The 20565-nt window shown below is 47.7% G+C and overlaps 1 protein-coding gene and 4 non-coding genes across 5 annotated transcripts; all 5 read left to right on the top strand.

Annotated features, from left to right (window-relative positions):
• Window positions 1-1395: 1395 nt before the first annotated feature.
• NCL (nucleolin) lies at window positions 1396-13034 on the top strand. The gene is made up of 15 exons (XM_039489113.1): window positions 1396-1553; window positions 2652-2762; window positions 3470-3713; window positions 4664-4813; window positions 5423-5581; window positions 5843-5929; window positions 6240-6375; window positions 7831-7967; window positions 8570-8696; window positions 8903-9036; window positions 9789-9915; window positions 10089-10240; window positions 10939-11065; window positions 12128-12366; window positions 12564-13034. Exons 1-15 carry the CDS (start codon window positions 1536-1538, stop codon window positions 12644-12646), a joined length of 2031 nt encoding a protein of 676 aa, XP_039345047.1. The 5' UTR covers window positions 1396-1535; the 3' UTR covers window positions 12647-13034.
• On the top strand, window positions 5690-5770 carry LOC120372732. The gene has a single exon (XR_005585153.1). It is a non-coding gene; the product is annotated as a small nucleolar RNA SNORD20 (small nucleolar RNA).
• On the top strand, window positions 6099-6166 carry LOC120372730. The gene has a single exon (XR_005585151.1). It is a non-coding gene; the product is annotated as a small nucleolar RNA SNORD82 (small nucleolar RNA).
• Window positions 10420-10488, top strand: LOC120372731. The gene has a single exon (XR_005585152.1). It is a non-coding gene; the product is annotated as a small nucleolar RNA SNORD20 (small nucleolar RNA).
• LOC120372725 lies at window positions 11250-11387 on the top strand. The gene has a single exon (XR_005585146.1). It is a non-coding gene; the product is annotated as a small nucleolar RNA SNORA75 (small nucleolar RNA).
• Window positions 13035-20565: the final 7531 nt, after the last annotated feature.

The raw sequence follows: 20565 nt of genomic DNA, 5'->3' as shown, positions 1-20565 counted from the left end.
GTTGACCATTGGCCTCGGGCTTATCCCACAGTGCACCAGTGACACTGACCTCTGACTGACTGCAATCTGAATGCAGCTGTGCAGCTCTCTCTCTCTTCTCTCTCTCTTCTCTCTTGTACATACATATTCTTTCTAGGCAGGATTCTATTTATTTTTAGATAAAAGGAAGGAGGGGACTCAGGGAGTCATTCAATTTTTTTTTTTGCCCTGGCTAAGAGCAGCCAGGGGGCACTATGAACAAGCAGCAAATGGAACAGTGCAAAGGACTGGTAGTATGCTTATAACCATCGCCATCATGCAAAAAAAAAAAAGCAGCAGTGTGTGTGCCACTGCTGAATCGCCTCTGTGAGCAGCATCTAGTACACATACGGTGACAGTCAAAAAGGCAAAACAGGCTCCATGATTGCTGTTGCTTTCGGCTTGGCAGCGGAAGTGACTGACATTTTACCACAACCCACCACCACCATGATTTTTTTGCGCATCAATCAGAGGGATGATCTCAAAATTCAAAGGGGGGGGGGAGGGATGGGATAGCTACGGGATAATATAGCAAGCTGAGTGCAGCAGAAATCGACGCTAGCGCCAGGATCCGGGACGACACCACCGATTTAATGTGTTTAGTGTGGCGGCACACACACTTTTTTTTTTATATCTGTTTTACAAAACCGGTTATTTAAAAAAAATAAAATCCGTAGTGTAGACGTACCCTTAAACACTCACAAACCAAAAGGGGAAAAACCTTATCCAAGGTAAACATTTGACCCTGAAAAGGGATCCATGCCTGAGGCGCTACAAAGTCTGCGAGGGTCTTTGCTATCGACTTTATGTGTAAGGAACTTAGATACCATGGTGATGGGTAGCAGGATAACAGCGATCATAGATCAGAGAAGAAACCACCCTCTCCAACCCATCACCAGCCCAAGCCCCCCCTGGCATAATTCCATCTATCCCAGTCCTATCCCCAGGGCTGGGTGGTCCCATGGCCAGTCCCCCAGGGGTAGGCTGATCTCCAGCCCCAGGCTGGTCTCGGCTCCCGACCCCACGCCAAGCCATGGGGTAACGTAACGACCCCTCTCACTCCCTCTCCCCTGAGCCCCCAGGTGCACGTGGTTTTCCTGGAGCCACGTGCTGCGCTGCTCCTTTACCAGGTCCCCCTCCCCCATCCGAGCGCAGCCACCTATTGGTTACATCGCGCCTTCTCCCCAGCGGGCACGACCCCTCGCTGTAACGCGCGCTCCAATTGGTCAGTGGCAGCCCCGCGCGGATTGGTGCGTATTCCGCCCTCGGAGACCAGCGATTGGGCGGCATTTGGGCGGGAGGGCGGAGCTAACCGCGACGCGGGCAGGGGTTGGTCCGGCGGGGCGAAGGGGGGCGGGACAAAGCATAAGCTGAGGGAGGTAGGGGGGAGGGGCGGCGCTCTCACTCTTTCGCTTCAGCCCAGGCCACAGTCGAGTCGCTGCTCCCGGCGCTGCCTGTCGCACTCGGACCCAACCGACCCGGACCGCGCGCCGGCCCGTGACGCCCCCGCCGCCATCATGGTGAAGATCGCCAAGGTGAGGCCCGCGGAGAGCGCGAGGCCCGGGGGGGGCGCGCTTGCCGCGGCCAGGCCCCGGACCGCGGAGCGGCGGGCCCGAGGCGGACCCTTCCGGGCCCCATCCGTGAGAGGGGCGAGCGGCGGCGGCCAGCCCCCCCGTCGGGGGGCGGTACCGGGGGGCGGTTTCTCGGCTCCCCCCGGCTCCCTGAGGAGAGGGGGTTTCTAACCCCCCCCCCGCAACCCCGAAGCCAGCGGGTTTCGCGCGGCCTCTCCCAGCCCCCGAGGCCGGGTGCCGCATCCCGGCTCCGCAGGGCTCGGGGCGGTTTCTAGGCCTCTTTCCGGCCTTTGGGGGGGAGGGGAAGGAGGGTTTCTAGGCTCCCCTCGGGGCTCGCGACGGAAGCTAGGGGGTCGGGGCGCGCGCGCGGGGGAGGAGGCGGGGCCGGAGGCTCGCGCTGCCGGATGGGAAGGCCTCAGGCTGCGTGCGCCGCGTGGGGGGGGGTGGCCACGTGGTGTCTCCGGAGCAGCAAGCACGCGGCGCGGGCCTGCCTGTCCCACATGGTGCAGGGCCCTTTGTCGAGCCCTCCCGGGGCTCGGGCGGGCAGGGGAAGCGCTTGGACTTTCCGCGCCCTGGTCGCAGCGCTGACGGCTCCTCCACGAGGCGTGTGGGCTCCTCGAGCAGCGTGGCCCTGTGTGGGCGGGAGGAAAGCCGGGTGTAAGGCGTGACTTCACATAGGAGAGGGGCTCCGTCTCTCGGCTTTATTCACGGGCTGCACGTGTATTAACCTGACAAACTGAGCAGGTTCAGGAAGAGCTCCGCGTGGCTCCAAACCTCGTTCCTCTCCTCGTGTCTCAGGTTCATGCGCAGGCATTTTAGAGGATCTGAAAATAATGCATGATACACGGTGACAAAGACCAGCAGATTTCTAAATTTGATATGAAAGTAGTGGTGCCATGCAGTTGTAACAATTGTGTGTGCAAGCACAATTTGGAAACAATTTTGCTAAAATGGGATTTGTCTTAAATGTTTTACGGCTTTGGTGTACTTTACATTCTTGTATAGACATTTTTGTAAATTGGAAGATTCATGTATGTTCATATTTTACATTTTTTCTTTAAGACCCCGAAGAATCAAGCCAAACAGAAAAAAGTGGCTCCTCCTCCCCCGAAGGATGTCGAAGATAGTGAGGAGGAGGACTCCTTAGAGGAGGAGGACAGCAGTGAGGAAGAGGTGATCATTTTACATCTGGATTTTATTTTGCTCCATGTTGCTTTGGGAATAAACTACTCATTTGGGAAACACAACTAGAAGACTTCGGTGAATGAAATAGGGGAATAAATACAATAAGTGATGAGACAATACCATAAGTGATGAGACAAGGGACTAGCATTAGCAAATGGATATTTTGAGTGTAGTTAAATAATTTTCAAATCTGGCACTGTAAAGGTTTGAGTCTGTTGTGGAAAGGCTGGCTTCTTGAGCACTAAACTAATTGTATTCTCCTTTCTATTCCTCTCCCATAAAGATAGGGAAGAAAACACAAATTAGCTAACTGGGCATTTCATCAGAAACTAAGTAGTTCTGTCAGAAAGGGCACCTATTAATACTCAGCTCTTACCAAGGGTTCTTAATATTGGTTTCTTTTTATACTTGGTAAACCCACCCCCTCCAGATGTCCTAGATGTGGAGGCAGAGAGGGGCCAGAAACAGGCGTAGAGGTGGCACAAGTTCACATGTAGCAGGGAGACTTATTATATATGCAAATGGGGAACAGTCCTTTAGTTCCCGGTGAGCTGCCAGCGTGGCTTTACAGTTTGGTCATGCAGTCTTTTTAGTCACTGCAGCAGAGACGCTAGTTGGATGAATGATTGTGGTGGGTTTAATTTAATCTAATTTAGGAGTTGTGTACACTCGTTTGACTTGTCTGTTTCTCTAAGGTTGTTCCTCAAAAGAAAGTGGTAACACCAAAAGCAGCAGTTACACCTGGCAAAAAGGCTGCCACTCCAGCCAAGAAGGTAGTTGCCACTCCAGCCAAGAAGGTAGTTGCCACTCCAGCCAAGAAGGCAGTTGCTACTCCAGCCAAAGGAGCTAAAAATGGAAAAAATGCGAAGAAAAAAGACATGGAAGAGGAGGAGGAGGAGGAGGAAGACGACAACAGTGAGGAGGATGAAGATGACTCTGGCAAGTCAAAATTCACTTTTCTGTTAAATGCTTTGCCATAATTGAACAAAATTACCTCAACCTGAATAGCTCCTATTTGGCCATATCACAAGCAGTGCACAGTTCAGCACAACTGGCAGCTTTTAGTCCAATGAGGCACAGGGTTTGTATAGCAAAGGAATAGGGTAGAGAGGTCAGCACTAAGTTAAAGTAGCAGAGCTGTTAGGGGGAAGCTTCATGGGCTCCCTGTCATGCATGGTTCAAGCCAACGATTGATTGTTTTTCACAGCTTTCTTTAGCAACATCTCAGAGTACATTTCTTGAGCAAACCTGAATTAACCATATAAATCAGGGATGGGCAAACTTTTTGGCCTGAGAGCCACATCTGGGAGGGGAAATTGTATGCAGGGCCATGAATGTAGGGCTGGGGCGGGGGATTGGAGTGCGGTGTATGGGAAGGGGGTGCAGCTTGCAGGAGGGGACTCAGGGCAACGGCTTGGGGTTTGGGCTCCGGCCCGGCGCCACTTACCTCGAGCGGCTCTGGGGTGGCAGTGGTGCTGAGGCAGGCTCTCTGCCTGCCCTGGCCCTGCACCACTCTCAGAAGTGGCCAGCATGCCTGGGAGTGGGGTGGGGCAGGTGGCTCCTGCTGCGTGCCACCCTTGCCTGTGGGTACCACCCCTGAAGCACCCATTGGCCGCAGTTCCCCATTTCCAGCCAACGGGAGCTGCGGGTGGGCAGTGCCTCCAGGTGAGGGCAGCACACGGAGCCCGCTTTTCCCCTCCCACAGGGGCCGCAGGGATGTGGTGCTGACCGTCTCTGGGAGTGGGGCCAGGGCAGGCCTTAGCCTTGCTGAGCCACGGGGCTGGCAGTCCCGCGGGCCGAATCCTGCCCACAGGCTATAGTTTGCTCTCCCCTGGGATAAGTGCTCGTTTACAGCATACAGACTAGTGAGTGATAAACTCTTGTTACAGATGAGTCTGAGGAGGAAGTAGTAATGCCTGTGACGCCTGCAGTCAAAAAGCCTGTACTGGCAAAACCTGTGGCAGTATCTGCAAAACAAGAATCTGACGACGACGATGAGGATGACGACGATGAGGAAGATGACGATGAGGAAGACGATGGTGTGTAGACTACACTGGTTATGGGAAGGCTTAGAGTATATAATTCTGATCATTTATAAAATGCACAAGTTTTTGGTTGGCTTGAACCCACAGAGGCTGACATGGCACTAATAGTGTACTGAGCTCTTTGTATTATTGAAACTGGTTTGCTTGCCTATTTCACATAGGGCAGACCTGATTTTATAAGGCCAATGATGCCTATAAATAAAACTGAGTGTGTTAGAGTTTAACAATTATTTCCTATTGCTGCTTTCTGTGGTGCTTGTTACTACCTACTGGACACTACTAATGGTAGAATACGTCTACACTGCAATAAAATGTCCACAGCTGGCCTGTGTCAACTGACTCAGGCCAGCCCCAGGTGTTTCACTGCAGTGTGGACATAAGCTAAGAGACCTCAGTCATGTCCAGGACCCAGTTGTGTTAAGCACTGTAAAACACACTTTGGGGCAGGGACTCAAGGAGCTTGCAAACTGAAATGGATAAGACGAAAGAGGGAGAAGCATGGCCCATTTTACCAGAGTGGAAATGAGGGTGGTGAAGATTCTTTGCTCAGTTGCACAGGAATTGAACCATTCCCAAGAAAGATCGTTTGCTTTGATGTTTCAGACTCTGAAGTTGAGGCAATGGACGTAACCCCAGCAAAAGGAAAGAAAGCTGCTCCAGTGAAAGCTGTTCCAATGAAAGCAAAGGCAGACTCTGAGGATGAGGATGACGACGACGAAGATGATGACGATGATGATGAGGATGATGATGATGAAGAGGAAGGTGAGCTGAATGTTCTATGCTTATGTAAATCCCTGCTGCTTAGTAATACACAGAACTCATCTACAGCAGCAGTAGGCAAGAAGTGTGTCCAACCCTGTCTTCCAAAGCTGGAACTGATGAACACTCCTTGAAATGATGTGAGGAAAAGTCACAATGAAAGTTTCTCAAGATAGTCAAGTACTGATCCAGCATGGGGGGGCGGGGTGTCACTGGATGCCTTTTTATTCTAAGATCCTTCTAATGTATTTTCCTGTACTACAGAGTCTGTGAAGGAAGTTCCTGGAAAACGAAAGAAGGAAATGCCCAAGCAAAAAAGTGTTCCAGAAGCCAAGAAAAAGAAAACTGAAGGTATGTTAGTATGATGCAGCCTGAAATGTGAGTGCAGCTAAAGTCAAGGCTCCCCTTACTGCAGTGCTCCAGAGAGAATGTTCAAAATGTCTTCATTTAACGTGGGAAGGTACTAGCTGGGGAACTTGCACTATGGGGTTTGAATCTTTGGCTTTTATATGGTGCTTCCAGCACAAATGATGAATACTAGGGACTTAATACTGAAGTCTGATGTGACTTTGATATAAACTGATGTGCCGTAGTCCTCTAGAGTAAGATGCCTCCAATTTGATCATCCTTTTAATTTGCCTAACTTCACTTTTTCTTAAAGAAACTGCTTCAGCTTTCTCCCTGTTCATGGGAAACTTGAACGCCAACAAGGACTATGAGGAACTGAAGACTGCCATCAAGGAGTTCTTTGGCAAAAAAGACCTTCCAGTTCTGCAAGTCAGAATTGGTGGTTCCAAGTAAGCTCTTCACTATAATTCTGCTGCCACTTTGTCTTCATACTAAGCTGTAAACTACTGGCACAGTTAGGAGGCATAACTGAGACAAGCAAAATGTTTAAGTGATCACTGGATACTGTGTGGAACTGTTTAGCCCAAGTTCAGCCTTATGCAATTCTGAACAAGGTGGAGCACTTCCTCTCAGGACTGGTAGCTGCTTCAGACAGCATGGCCATATCAAAGAGGAAGGCTGCAGCCTTCATTTTATGCAATTTACGTATAGCCCTTGTTTGGGCAGATGAATCTAAGCTATTCTGCTTTCTAAAGAGCTATTTTTTGAGTGTCTTGGGGGCAATTTGGTTTCATTTTTCTGAAAATATTTAGTACTGAACAACTAATTCTTACTAGTTGTGTGACTTGGGTAAGTGTGTCCATTTGGCAGATGTTGAAAGAGGTTAAGTGACTTTCCTGGGAAGGCACAGGAAATCTGCCATGATTTGAATTCAGGACTGCTTTAAAGACAGCTACAAGGTGTGCTGGTTTGAGATGTAACTTGTCTTGATGCATTTGGATCTCTAAATTTGAGTTCCAGTCTGAAAACTTGCTGTCTTAGGAAAGCAATCAACATGACAGATTCCGTGTCAAGGGGCACAGCTCTTCTGACTAATGTTAGTTGGGTAAGGTTTATATTTTGATGGCTTGCACTGTAAAGCTGCTTCAATCATTAACTCTTTTTTTTGAAGGCAGCTCTTAGAGTGCAGTGTACACATACCCTAAGGCTTTCTCTGCACTGGACTTTCGTCAGCAACACACTTCTTTTTTCAGTGGTGTGGAGAAAAACACACACACACACCCCCCAATGATAAAAGTTTTTTGCCAACCGAAAGTACAGGTGTGAACAGCTACTGCCGCTCGGGGGTGGGATTTTTTGTTTGTTTGTTTTTGTCATCGGGAGAACTGTCTCCTGCTGACAAACAGCAGCTACACTGCATGCCTTTTAGCGGCACAGCTGTGTCACTAAAAGGTGAGTAGCATAAACATAACCGAAGTCCAGTCCTGATTCAGTTTTGAGCCCAAGTCCCCTTTCCATCCACACACACATCTGTCTGACTCGTATCAGCAAGCAAGCAGGACTTCAATCCTAAGGGAGCCCCACTGTGATTCTGGTCTAAGCCCTTGTCATTTTGCAGTGTGGATGCAGCGCAAGCCACAGGCCCAAGTCAAGAGGTCTGTGCAGTGCAGAGTGGGTGCTGTAGCATGGCTGAGAGACCTGAGTCCAGCAATCATAAGCTCAGGTTTACAGTGCAGTGTGGATGCTTAAGCGTGGGTTTGGAAACATCAGCTCCATAAGTTTGGGTTGCACAGACCATGGTTTATAGTGCAGCGTAGACATATCCTTATTGACCACACTGCCACAATGTGTTCTGACACTAACTCCAAAGTTCAGTGTAGATATTAAAGTCTTCCTTCTTTCAGGCGGTTTGGCTATGTAGACTTCTCATCAGCCGAGGATCTGGATAAATCCCTTGAATTTAATGGGAAGAAATTCATGGGTTTGGAAATCAAACTGGAGAAAGCAAGGAGTAAAGAAATCCTTAAAGAATCAAAGAAAGGTATGAAAAAGAACAAAAGTTAGTTATCCGCTAGATTTCTGGGTAATGCGTCTTGTCGTGTTAAGCAAGCCCGTGACTGACTGACTCTGCTACAGGCCTGTTTGGTTTGGTGTTTGTAGTAATACCTGCAGAAATGGTTAATGGCTTTTTTAAAACCATATTTTTGTTGTATCTTCATACTGGTCAAGAAGGAAATTGCACCTCTAGTATAAGCCCTTTGTTGTTAATCAGAAACCATTAAACTAATCTAATGTAACAAGTTCTGGTTGTATTAGTTCACTGCTTCCTTATCAAAGCCTTGTTATATGGGTTGAGATTTTTCAAAGTATGTCTCAAATATGGAGACAATTCAACATGATCTGGATTGTGTTTGGGGGAATGTTCATATTACTAGCAAAACAGCATGTGGTAAAGATATTTCTACTATTGGATGTAGAGCCCTTAATGTGTAAAATTCTAGCTGTTCCTGGCACAAAGATAAAATATCAACTTTACTTGTGTTTTGGTGATATAATTGAATTACTTTAGCTTTCCTGGTGCTGGCATTTTGTTCACTGTGGTACAGTGTACTAAGGAATCGTAATTTTTTTGTCTTTTTGTAGAGAGAGATGCCAGAACACTCTTTGTTAAGAATCTACCTTACCGTATAACTCAGGATGAATTGAGAGAAGTATTTGAAGAAGCGCTAGAAATCAGGCTAGTGGCTGGCAAGGACGGGAGCAGTAAAGGGTATGTAGTTGTGATAGTTTAATTTTTTCCCAGGCATGCGTTGCCTTTTTAATGTAGACTGATGTCTTTTTGCGGTCTTCAACTGCTAATTAGAAAAGTGAAATTCAGTACTTGTCCTGAAAGCATTATTTTGGTTTTAGCTTTTTGTGCATATTCAATGCTCCCCAAAGAAACAGCTTGTTCATCTGCTGTCTTTACTGTTCTAGGATTGCCTATGTAGAGTTTAAAACAGAAGCTGAGGCAGACAAGGCACTAGAGGAGAAGCAAGGCACTGAAATCGAGGGTCGTGCTATCATCTTAGACTACACAGGAGAGAAGAGCCATCAAGAGACACAGAAAGGTATTTATACAGCACTATAATGTGCTACAGGTACATGATAGCCAATACACAGATCAGCTTTACCAAGACGGGCTAGGTAGGCTGTGATGCTATCACAAGCAAATCAGAGCAGTTCACAGGAAATCCTTTGGGTAACATGGAGGGAATCCTTTGTATTTCTTCCTCTTTTCTTTCTACTTTCAATCCCATACACTTCATGCCATCTTAAATAGTTCTAAAAAATCACAATGGCTACTATTCTAATTTGCATATTAGTGGGAAAGAGGTCCATCAGTTCAGACTTGAGTCAACCTGCCCCTATCATGCTGGGCCTTGTGAAACAAGTACCTTCGTTCTCTAGACCTTGCCCGAGAGAGAGAGTGTGGTACATTGGTGAATATTCTTGGATTTGAGGATTTGTTTTGAAGGCTGTTAATCCACCAGCACCTTGCACAAAGGAGCACTTAACCCATTCTTAAATCCTTTGGAGTCTTAAGTTACACAGCGATTCTCCAGTTCTGAACAATCTTGCTAGTCCAGGTACCAATTACCCTGACATATAATACACTAGATGCCAATTAAGTGCATGAAGGTTATTAGTTTGTGCTTGAGAGTCCACCTTGTGCATGGTGACTGAGGCAGATCCTGTAGTGGAGGAAAGATGCATAATCCTGAAAATACCCCATTCCCTCTTGCTCCTAAAACCTCTGTTTAGTTTGGAAAAGTCTGTCTGTAAATGTGCAGCTCTAAGTTGTCTTTCTCTTTCCTGATAGGTGGAGAGTCAAAGACTCTAATTGTGAACAACCTCTCATACAATGCAACAGAAGAGTCTCTTCAAGAACTGTTTGAAAAAGCTTCTTCTATCAGGATGCCACAAAATAACCAGGGCAAGCCTAAAGGGTGCGTAAGAGTGGAGTTATTTCCTCCCAACCCCCACCAAAAAACTAACGAAACTTAAGTGATCCAGCCCTGTAGTAAAGATTTGAATATTGGCAGCATGACTTGTTTCATGCTATTCAGGGCCCATATGGGAACAAGTCTCCAGTCTGATCAGAATTTTTCTCTCCACCTAGATATGCGTTCATCGAATTTTCCACAGCTGAAGATGCTAAGGAAGCTTTGAATTCCTGTAACAACACAGAAATTGAAGGCAGAACAATCAGACTGGAATTCAGCACACCAGCTGGACAGAAAGGCAGTGGTAACTCCAGAGGCGGATTTAGTCGTAAGTGCCCTGTGCTTTATCCTGACCTACAGAGGTTTTGAGACTTTGATTCAGCTAGAATTCATGTACACTTAATTATCTTCCCCAAAAATCATTTGATGTGGACAAATGGTGTGGAAAAGACCTGCTTCTCAGATGCTAGGAACAGTGAACAGCAGCAAGAGTTACTTTTTAAGAGGTGGATATGATGACTGAGATACTGATGAAATAATCTCAAAATTCCTCTGGATAGTAAAGTACTGATCAGGCTGTGTTAATTGTAGTTACGATTATGCCTTCACAACTGAACTTGTTTTTTTTGAGCATTTCTGTTTGTAAATGCTTCAAGTCTAACAGGACAGGTTTTTTTCCAGGTCAGAAACAAAGGCGGGGGAATGTCTTGGCATAAGTTGCTAATATTTTTCCCTCTTTTAAAATCTCGAAAGAAAAACACCTTAGCTGTTTGTATGTCAGTCACTTAAATGTGTTTGGCCTTTCTATTTTTGTAGTTGTGGCCCAGGAAAGCAGCCTTGTAATGTTGATGTAGATAATGTTTATCTGACATCTCAAATTAGTCCACAGTGTTCAACTGGCTAACGTCTCCTTTTTTAACGTAAAAGGGCTTGATGTATGCGTGGCTAGGAACCTGGCTCACATATCTTACTTAAGGCAGAAACTTTACAAAAGTGGTTGATCTGAAAATGGATTCTCTTTTTTAGAACAAACCAAAACGCTGTTTGTCAGAGGCCTTTCTGAGGACACCACAGAGGAAACGTTGAGGGATTCATTTGAGGGTTCTGTCAATGCCAGAATAGTCATGGACAGAGACACTGGCTCATCCAAAGGGTATGTTAAATTCTAATCTGGAGACGGTATAATTGGAATTTGGAAGAAGTCTAGATTAATCAATTGAAATCCTAACTGACCTCAAATTGGTGTTAATAACATTGGCAACTAGTTGCTAAGAGGAAACAGGTGTGCAATCTTGGATATTCTATTACACCTGTGAACAGTAAAGGTGTAACAGCCTCCCTTCTCAATGAGCTCCTTCCTGCCGTAAAATCAGTGGCAGCCTGTGGATTCGCACGAGAAGAAAATTAAGTGCTCAGTGCTGGCATATTCACCTTCTGGCTTCAGATGGATGATTAGCCAAGGCTGTGCGACACTGGATGTGTGTTGTTGTGTAACAAGCTGTGCTTAGTATCAGAGGGGTAGCTGTGTTATTCTGGATCTGTAAAAGCAGCAAAGAATCCTGTAGCACCTTATAGACTAACAGACATTTTGGAGCATGAGCTTTCGTGGGTGAATACCCACTTCGTCGGATGCTTAGTCCCATGGATGGTCATGAAAAATGGTGTAGATCTTCTGCTCTGACTGCCAGTGGGCCAATATTAATAGTGCAAACAGATCCTTCTTGATGAGGTTTTACACTCTGCTGCTCCATCCTTCCTTCCCCCACTCCCCCTGTAGCTCATTACCAGTTCATTAAATTGAGCCTCTTAAGGGATATTTAAATGTCACAGCTTTGATCTCTGGGCCGACGTTAGATACGCAGTAATTTGGACTGAAGGTATTGTGAAGAAGCAGCATAGTCTAGGGTTCAGTATGGAACTTGCCTCCTTTACATTTAGCACGCTTGTTGCAAGGAGCAGGTTACACAAACAAGGCACATTTAAAATTGGCATGGTGTTAACAAGCTAGAACTTTGAAAGACTAAAGCTTATAGGATCGTGGGAAACTCCACCCCTTCTCTCCCTTCCCCCCCACCCCCCCAAGCACGTTATCTTTTTTAATGCATACATTACAGTGTAGCTCTTCAGTGTGCATGGTATTCTGGCGAAGGGTGGAACTACTGCGTGGCTCGCTTTGATGGAAGGTGAACTCATGTCTTTTCACTACCTTGCATAGATTTGGGTTTGTGGACTTCAGCTGCCCAGAAGATGCCAAAGCAGCTAAAGAAGCAATGGAGGATGGAGAGATTGATGGAAACAAAGTGATCCTTGACTATGCCAAGCCCAAGGGTGATGGTCAGCGTGGCGGTGGATTTGGCGGCGGATTTGGTGGTGGATTTGGCGGACGTGGAGGAAGAGGAGGACGGGGTGGCCGAGGTGGATTCGGTGGACGAGGTGGCGGCAGAGGATTTGGAGGTAACCAAAGCTTGGCATGTTATCAACTTCAGTCTTTCACTTACCTAAATTGTTGCCTGACTAATCCCAGGCCAGGCACATACTTTCAGATTCTCTGAGGTGGCACATTGGGATAGTAACATGCTTTCCCTTCCATGTGCTGTCCATGTACTAACTTCTTGCAACATTGGTTCCTGATCTCTTCAATTTCTTTCCAGGTAGAGGAGGTGGCTTCCGGGGAGGCAGAGGAGGAGGAGGAGATCACAAGCCACAAGGGAAGAAGATAAAATTTGATGACTAAGCAGTCCCTTTTCCTTCCTTCCCCTGCTATCTGAAAGGACTCTGGGGTTTTTATTCTGCCACCTTGTTTTGACACGGAGCCTTCTGAGGACATTCCAAGAAGCAAAGCAGTACTGTGAGCCACTTGGGAAAAGTAACTATCATTTCAAAGAGAGCGGCAGCTTGACTGCCTGGCTATTCAAGTGAACTTTTTAAAGAAATGAGTGCTAGATGTGGGAGTTTCCCCTTGTCTGTGAGTTGTCTTGAATTTATAACGTTTTACCCCATGTACAAAAATATTTTTTTCCCTATAAATTTCTGTAGGTTTTTTGCTGTAAAAATGCAGACCGTTTTATCATTTTTTGTGCTTCGGCACCCTGTCTCAGACAGATTAAAGGGCCTGAACTGGTGCACGTCGTCCTGCCATTCTTCATCACGTGCTGAGGAGTTAGCAATCTGGGCCAGGAAAGCAAGCGAGCTCTAGACTAGAGCCCTGCATGGGATCAGTGTAGGGTCCCTGCAGTGGGACTGGGATCCTGCAGCACCCACTGTCTAACAGGAGTGGGTGGGACCAGGATTAAAAATAGTCCCATGCAGGGCTCTACTCGGGATGGACATTTGAACCTGTTTATATGTAGCAGTACTAGTTTGTCTAAGAACTCTGCTGTGCCACCTGTTGATGCTCAAAGAGTGCACACTCTAACTCACCATAGAACAGCTGTTCCATATCCCATTCCTGTGCTCGCAAGCCTCCAAAGTCACAAGTTGCTGTTTGGAAGGCATGTAGCCGCTCAGTATATAGGATCACTCTGATGGTAGAGTGGACAGGTCTAAGATTTAAGAACTACTGCCTGCGAAAGAGGGTGGAGGGAAATACAATATTATGGCTTAGGCAAATCATACACACATTCCTCATGTGAAAGGGCCCAATGGTGTTAAATGCCCAGAGCACTTGCTTTAGCTCTGTGCCCCATATGTTCAGAGTTACAGAATCTAAACTCATAAATGAAAGTTTCTAGCCCTCTTGGTTAAGAATAAAACCTAAATATGCTTTACTTCTAACAACTAGTACCTTAAATGCATGTCTGTTTCATTGCTACCTGATGTATATGAGGCTGGGAATTAGGACTTCCTGCCTGGAGGAAAGGAAAATGTGGAGGAAAGGAAACCTGTCTCTGCTCCCATGACTCAAGTAATGGAGGTTAAATTAAACATTTCACTAAATAAAACTTGGCCAGCTAGACAGAGCACATCAGTTACACACATCAGACTGTTCCAAGTTTAGATGTCATGTAGTAATTAAGTTAACTGTCTAATGGAATATCTCAAACTAGACAAGTCAGGGAGAATTTTAGACATTTCCTGAAAGATGCTATTCTCTAATGTAACAAAACTCCAAACAATGTGACCCTGCCACTTCTGTCAATAAGTCTAATTCCTGCCGTAGAAGCTTTTGAACATCTGTCATGGATCTCTTACCTTCTCCAGATGGTGTGCTGAACAAGTCATCTTACACATTCCTCTGAATGCCAAGCTGATAGAGCTGAAATGCATCTGCCTGACACTAGACAGTGGTGAAATGACTGGTGTAATTTTGTAGTATGGCAGTGTGTAGAGGTCCCAGCAGGCAGGGTGGGGCCATTGGCTGGGAGTAAAACTATAGCTATTCCGAAGTGTTCAACATCTGCATAGATGAAGACAGGCTGGGAGAAGGAACTCCTCCCCAGTCAGGGCTGCAGGCCTGGTGCGTAAGCATTTTGCCCCTTGTAACAGAAGGTCTGACACACAGTTCCATGTGAACACCAAAAGGCATCATATTTCAGGGGTGTGAGCACGATTGTCAGCGGTAACTACACCTACATTTCCTATGTAGCCTGAGATATTAACCTGTGTGGATTTTCTCCTAGAAAATGAACATCTGCCTTTTAGTAATGTCAGACTACTGAGTACAGTGCTGATTTTTTTAAGTGATGTTTTTCCACACTTTTGTCTTTAAAAGCGTGTAAGTACCAGCTCTTAATTCTCCCGCAAAAGAGAACTAGATGTGTTACATGTGTATCTCAAGAGAGCATTGGAGACTAACTGCAGCATAGATTCTGTGACCTATGAATTGGGTAGAACATGACATACCACAAGAATCTGCTGTATTCTACACCATCAAAGGTTTTTAAAAGTGGCTTCTGTGTGTTTGGGGACCTCCTGTTCTCTGCAGCACTTTGCACCTAAAACTCACTGCAAGGTATCTTCATTCTGGGACAGCTTGCAATGCCTAGATGTTCTATTTACTTGAAAGCTTTTTGTGAGGCTCATTCCTAGTATCTGCAGATCTGTACATCTGTTAGTGAACTTATTCCTAGTGATGCGGGGAAGTGTTAATTATTTACATGGGGGAAACAGGCCCTTTGTCACTACTCCAGATGGAAGACTTAGGAGGAGCCAGCAGCAAAATCCCCATGAACTCCAGTGGGGCTGTCTTAACTGCTGTTTAATAAAGAGGCTGTTTAAGTATTAAGATGAATTGTATAATGTGCTACTGTCAAAATACTCAACTATGCTAAGTAAAAGCTTCCTTGATGTGTGAAATCTTCAATGGGCTGGCCTAGAATGGGTTCCGAAGGATGCTTCCTTTCTAAAGCCTCAGTGCAGCTGAGTAACAGCAATTCCCACTATACTTGCATTGGATGTGGTGTAGGGTGGTATACAGGCCTTGCAAGCAGTTTAGCAGGCCTTCCTTCCTGTCTTCTGTCATATAAAAGGGCAGAGCATTTCTAGGGGCAGGTCTATACTACACACCGATAGAACTACATCACTGAGGGATGTGAAAATCCACACCCCTGAGTGATGTGCTGACATTGCTCCTACCTCTCCCAGAGGTGGAGTTATTAAGCTGATGGGAGACCATTTCACCAGACATGCGCAGCTGCACTGATGTGAATTTTGACAGTCGACCTTCTCTAAGATCTTACCCTCCCTGGCGTCCGCAGCTTCGAGGGGCCAGGGGGTTGTGCACAAGCCAAGCTGTTGGAGCAAAGGGCCTTGCTGAACACTTGTGCCTAACGTTATGTCTGTGTACAAAGGGTGCATCTTGGAGCATGGAACAGATGACAGCCTGTCTCTTCAGCCTTGCAGCTGTCCAGACCAGGAATACATCCCTTTCCCTTTGTGAGATGAGTGACTGCAACACATGGATCTGTACAACCACGGTCAAGGCAGCGGCTACTAAACTTCTGTATCCTGCAACAGGACAATGGTGGTAGAAACTTCCCCTAGTAACTAAACTCTAAAACATAAAACAAAAGCACATGAGAAATTCCCAGACTATAACCTTACTGCCATTTTGCGTGTCTGATGTGGGGGTTTTACACTGTGGTTTGATGTGATCTCTAACTTTTCAGAGTATGTGGTTTTACTTGTTCAAGGAGAGTCTCTTCTGTACATAATCTGGAGTGCTATGCGTGTCCTTGGGGAGGTGGTGGGAACTGTCGTACTGTTAGATCATTCACTGGCAGCTTAGAATGTCTCTTCCCTCAAACTGCATCTCAGGTGTGAAGGTTAGTGTGGGATCATGGCAACTTTGGCAAAAGTACATGTCCGCCTTTCATAAAGACATTCTCTAGAACGCTCTGGAGTACCTACTGGTCCGGCTGTCCTTGCTAAAAGTACTGCTCTTGAAGTGTACGAGGGGAGCAGGGCAGATCACTCCTTGCCTGCTGCTCCCCTGCTTCAAGCTGATGCAGCCTTTCTTGCCTGTACCCCCTTGCGAGGCAATGCCTCTGTGAGAGGGGGCACGGGCTGGGAGTTATCCTGCATTTATTCTGACTAGCTAACGCCACAATCCCTACTAAGAAGCATTATGGGACCTTACCCAAGAGGAGCTGCAGATGGTCACATAGAAGCTGCCTCTCCTTCGTTGCTTGTGCCCATAGGGCCCAATTAAAATTGGGCTCATTGGACGGGGTGCTGTGCAAACAGCAACACCTGCCCCAAAGAGTTTAGTTCCTTTCCAAAGCCCGCCCCCCCCCCCCCCGGCACTATGAAGTGCTGACTTACTTTCCTGTCTTCTACCTCACCGGTGCACAGAACAGTTCACAAAATTAAAGCTGCCACTTTGTAAACGCTCCTTGTCCTAGAACAGGGGTTCTCAGACTTTTGTACTGGTGACCCCTTTCCCACAGCAAGCCTCTGAGTGCAACCCCCCCCCCCATGCATTTAAAAACACCTTTTGATATATTGAACACCATTGTAAATGCTGGAGCCAAAGCGGGGTTTGGGGTGGAGGCTGACAGCTCGTGACCCGTCATGTAATAACCTCACGACCCCCTGAGGGGTCCCGACCCCCAGGTCGAGAACCACTGCCCTAGAAGGGAAGCAGAGACTAGAAAGCACAGGAGTCATGACAGCAATAAGAAATATTTTAAAGTCGTGTAACCAGTACTCCCCAGGCCTGCTAGGAGGATTTGGTGAATATGATTTAATTTGGGCATCAGCCATTTTAGAAGATGTGAGGCTGCTTAGGAGCAATACCAGCAAATGGTCGAAAAGGCTCTGCTGCTATTCTCTGTAGGAGCACTAGATGGCAGCATTTGCTTTTAGCAAGGCAGGGAAAAAGCTGTTGAGGGGATTTTTACAGGTTCTTACAACTCAACCCGAGCGTGTTGCTGAGCTTTGAGGGGTGGGAGGCTGCAGGTAGAGAGCCTGGGGGAGCTGTGTTGGAAGCAAGGTTGGAGCACTTGTTTTGTTTTCTTATATGCTGAAAGGCTGGAGAGAAACCACTCGTTTTTTGCAGGAGGTGAAAGGGGTTGAAAAATCTAATGTCATTAAAGAGATTCCAGGATTACCAACCCCACATGCTCAGGAATCATGTTAATGTCCCTTAAAATCACCAGATTGATTTAAAATCATGAGATTAAAAAAATTAATTTTAGATTCTGTTTAAGAACATGAGAACAGCCATACTGGGTCAGACCAATAGGTCCATCTAACTCTTCCAACAGTGGCCAATGCCAGATGCTTCCGAGCAGGCAATCTCTGAGTGATCCATCCCTTTTCTTTGCCTTCTGGTGTTTGACCCTTTAAGGGGCTATATTTTCCAGCTTTTCTGGGCAACCCAGCTGCTTACTATTTTGATTAAATGAAAGCTGAAATTCTCAGGTACTTATCAAACTCCAGGAGCTGATGCTTTAAAAAACCCACCAAATACTACGAGCCAAGAAACAGAATCACGAGCGATGGGAAACGCTGGCCATCGTCAGAGCAGACGGCATGAAGGAACCAGCTCGGGATACAGGCCTCTGCTCTGTTTGTCCAGAAACTGAGTTAAGGGACTGAGTTTAAAACACTGCTACAAGCCATAGGATGTGTCTGGGCACTTAGCTAGGGTGGGGGCTTGGCAGAATGGGGTTTGAAAGCTGTGCTGTATCTAAGAATCCACAGACTAAGGTTGTGTCTATGCTACAGCTGCACTTCTCTGGCAGTGCAGCTGTGCTGTGGTAGCACCATGATATAACCGCTTCCTACATCGATGGGGGGTTCGCCAATGTAATTAATAAATCTCTCTGAGAGGTGGGATCTAGGTGGACAGACAAATTCGTCCATCAATGTAGCCACAGCTGCACCGGGAGCTGGGTCAACCCAACTACAGTGCTCAGGAAGAGAAATTTTTCACAATCCTCAGCGATGGAGCTAGGGCGAGCAAATTTTTACGTGTAGTCCAGGCCTACCTAATACAAAGGGGTAAGAGTGGGGCTGTTTCCCAGTGGCTGAATCTGGTCCCTTGACACTGCTGGAATGGCATGAAGGAGCCCCAAGGCAATGGTGAACCAGGCTCATAGTATTTAACGATCCTGTCTCAAACCGGCATGGCTCTGGCCACCGCGCCCTTGTTCTAGTATTCCCAGAGTGGGCACGGTGGCCAGGTGAGAGGAGGCTTCTAAACCAGCATCCACAGTGAGGGGTGGAGCGTGGGATTGCGTGAGAGCTGCTGCCTCCAGAAAGGCCAGTGTCTCCTTCGGGAGCGGAGCTCAAGGATGAAATAAAGGGTGTGGCTAAGGACTGGGACGTGTTCTATTCTCTGGGCCACCGTAGACTGGCTGCGTGATTGTGGACTAGTGAATTAACAGCCTTGGCCTTCAAGACCATGTGACCCCTGCTGTTATGGCCACGTATGTTGTTTTACACACCCAGTGGCATCTCTGGGCCTCTGTTCTTCATTAGTAAAATGGGGACAACTTTGGGCAGGGGACTGTGTCTCACTGTGTGTGCAGCGCCCGGCACAATGGGGACCAGATCTAATCCAGCTAATGATACACACTCATGCCAGTTTGGGGCTCGACGAGGTTGTTCCTGGTGCAGCAACTGCTACTCACAAGCCCGAGGTTTCAGTTCATAGATTTTAGCAACAGAAGGGACCATGCTGAGCCTCCAGTCTGGCCTCCTGTGTAACAGGCCAGAGAACTTCACTGACCAATTTCTGCAGCAAGCCCGTAACGCGTCTGAGCGAGCACAGAAAGAGACAGCCAGCGTTGACTTAAAGTGCCAGCGATGCCACTGCCACATAAGTGGCATTTAAGGCAGGGCTCTCTCCAGCTCCTTTCAGCTCCTGCTTTATAACGCCTGCTCGCTGCACAGGGGCCGTGCAGGCTGAAGTCCAGTGCAAGGTGGTGATTCTGCATTCTAACCACCTGCCTCGTCCGTGCCTTCCAAGGACACCCAACCACTGAGCATTCACAGCTGCCTTTGCAGGCGGGAAACGGCCTTAAGGCGTGATGTGCTCAAACCAGGCTGCCACTGCCAGGTTTGAGCCAAAGAGCAGCTGTACCTGGCTAAACTGCCCACATCATGGTGGGGTCTGAGCTGCCCTGGACCCAAAGTGCATCAGGGAGCTGAATCAGCTGCAATAGAGACACTGATTCATATAGTTCTCCTTAATGGATCACCTGAGTGCAGCGAATGGGCAGCATAACCATATTGGGCCTAGGAGAGTAGAGAGACAAGAGCTTTTACTGGCCCAGTTTCTGCTGGTGAGAGAGACAAGCTTTTGAGCTTACACAGGGCTTGTCTTCAGGTCAGGGAAAGGTACCCAGAGTATCACGGCTAAATGCAACGGTGTAATGCAAGGTGTTAACGTGTTGCAAGAGACCATGCAAGGTGTAGAGGGCAGTGAACACCTCTAGGTATAGGACAATGAGGGGATTCGTGGGCAGGGCCACCCAGACGATTCAGGGGGCCTGGGGTCTTCGGCGGCGAAGGGTCCTTCCGCTCCGGGACCTGCCGCCGAAGTGTCCCAAAGACCCGCGGCAGGGGGCCACCGCCGCCAAATTGCCGCCAAAGACCCAGCACTTCGGCGGGTCCCGGGGCAGAAGGACCCCCTCCCCCCCCGCCGCAGGTCTTCGGGGCATTTCAGCGGCGGGTCCCGGAGAGGAAGGACCCCCCGCCACCGAATTGCTGCCGAAGACCCGGAGCAGAAGCAGCTCCGGGGGCCCGGGCCCTGCGAGAGTTTTCCGGGGCCCCCGGAGCGAGTGAAGGACCCTGCTCCACAGGCCCTGAAAAACTCTTGTGGGGGCCCCTGCGGGGCCCGGGGCCAGGGGCAAATTGCCCCATTTCCTCCTGTGTGACCTTGGCCAAGTCACTTAGCCCCAGATCCTCCAAGGTATGTAGGTGCCTAACGCCCATTGAGATGATCTATGGGAATTAGGTGCCTAAATACTTTGAGGAGCCAGGGCGTAGTCTCTCTGTGCCTCAGTGCCCTGTCTCTAAAAGGGGGACACTGGCACTGCCCTGCCCCCCCAGGGAAAAGGGTCCTAGGCAGCTGGGCCTTTGGCTCAAGGAGGCGTCCGCTTGCTGGTGAGCGGAAGCTGTTGCCGTCTGATGGGTGTTTGTGGCCGGTGTGAACCGGGTGGAGCCAGGGAACACACACACAGCGCTGCGTGCCTACGGGCTGGC

This window comes from Mauremys reevesii, linkage group 9 (genome assembly GCF_016161935.1).
Source record: "Mauremys reevesii isolate NIE-2019 linkage group 9, ASM1616193v1, whole genome shotgun sequence".
Taxonomy (NCBI): domain Eukaryota; kingdom Metazoa; phylum Chordata; order Testudines; family Geoemydidae; genus Mauremys; species Mauremys reevesii.
The sequence above is the reverse complement of the archived record's forward strand: the minus strand, read 5'-3'. Positions and strand labels throughout refer to the sequence as shown.

Excerpts from the sequence above, each read along its gene's own strand:
- NCL (XM_039489113.1), top strand. Across the intron at positions 5,582-5,842 it reads TGATGATGATGAAGAGGAAG|AGTCTGTGAAGGAAGTTCCT; the intron begins GTGAGCTGAATG and ends CCTGTACTACAG. Across the intron at positions 6,376-7,830 it reads GTCAGAATTGGTGGTTCCAA|GCGGTTTGGCTATGTAGACT; the intron begins GTAAGCTCTTCA and ends TCCTTCTTTCAG.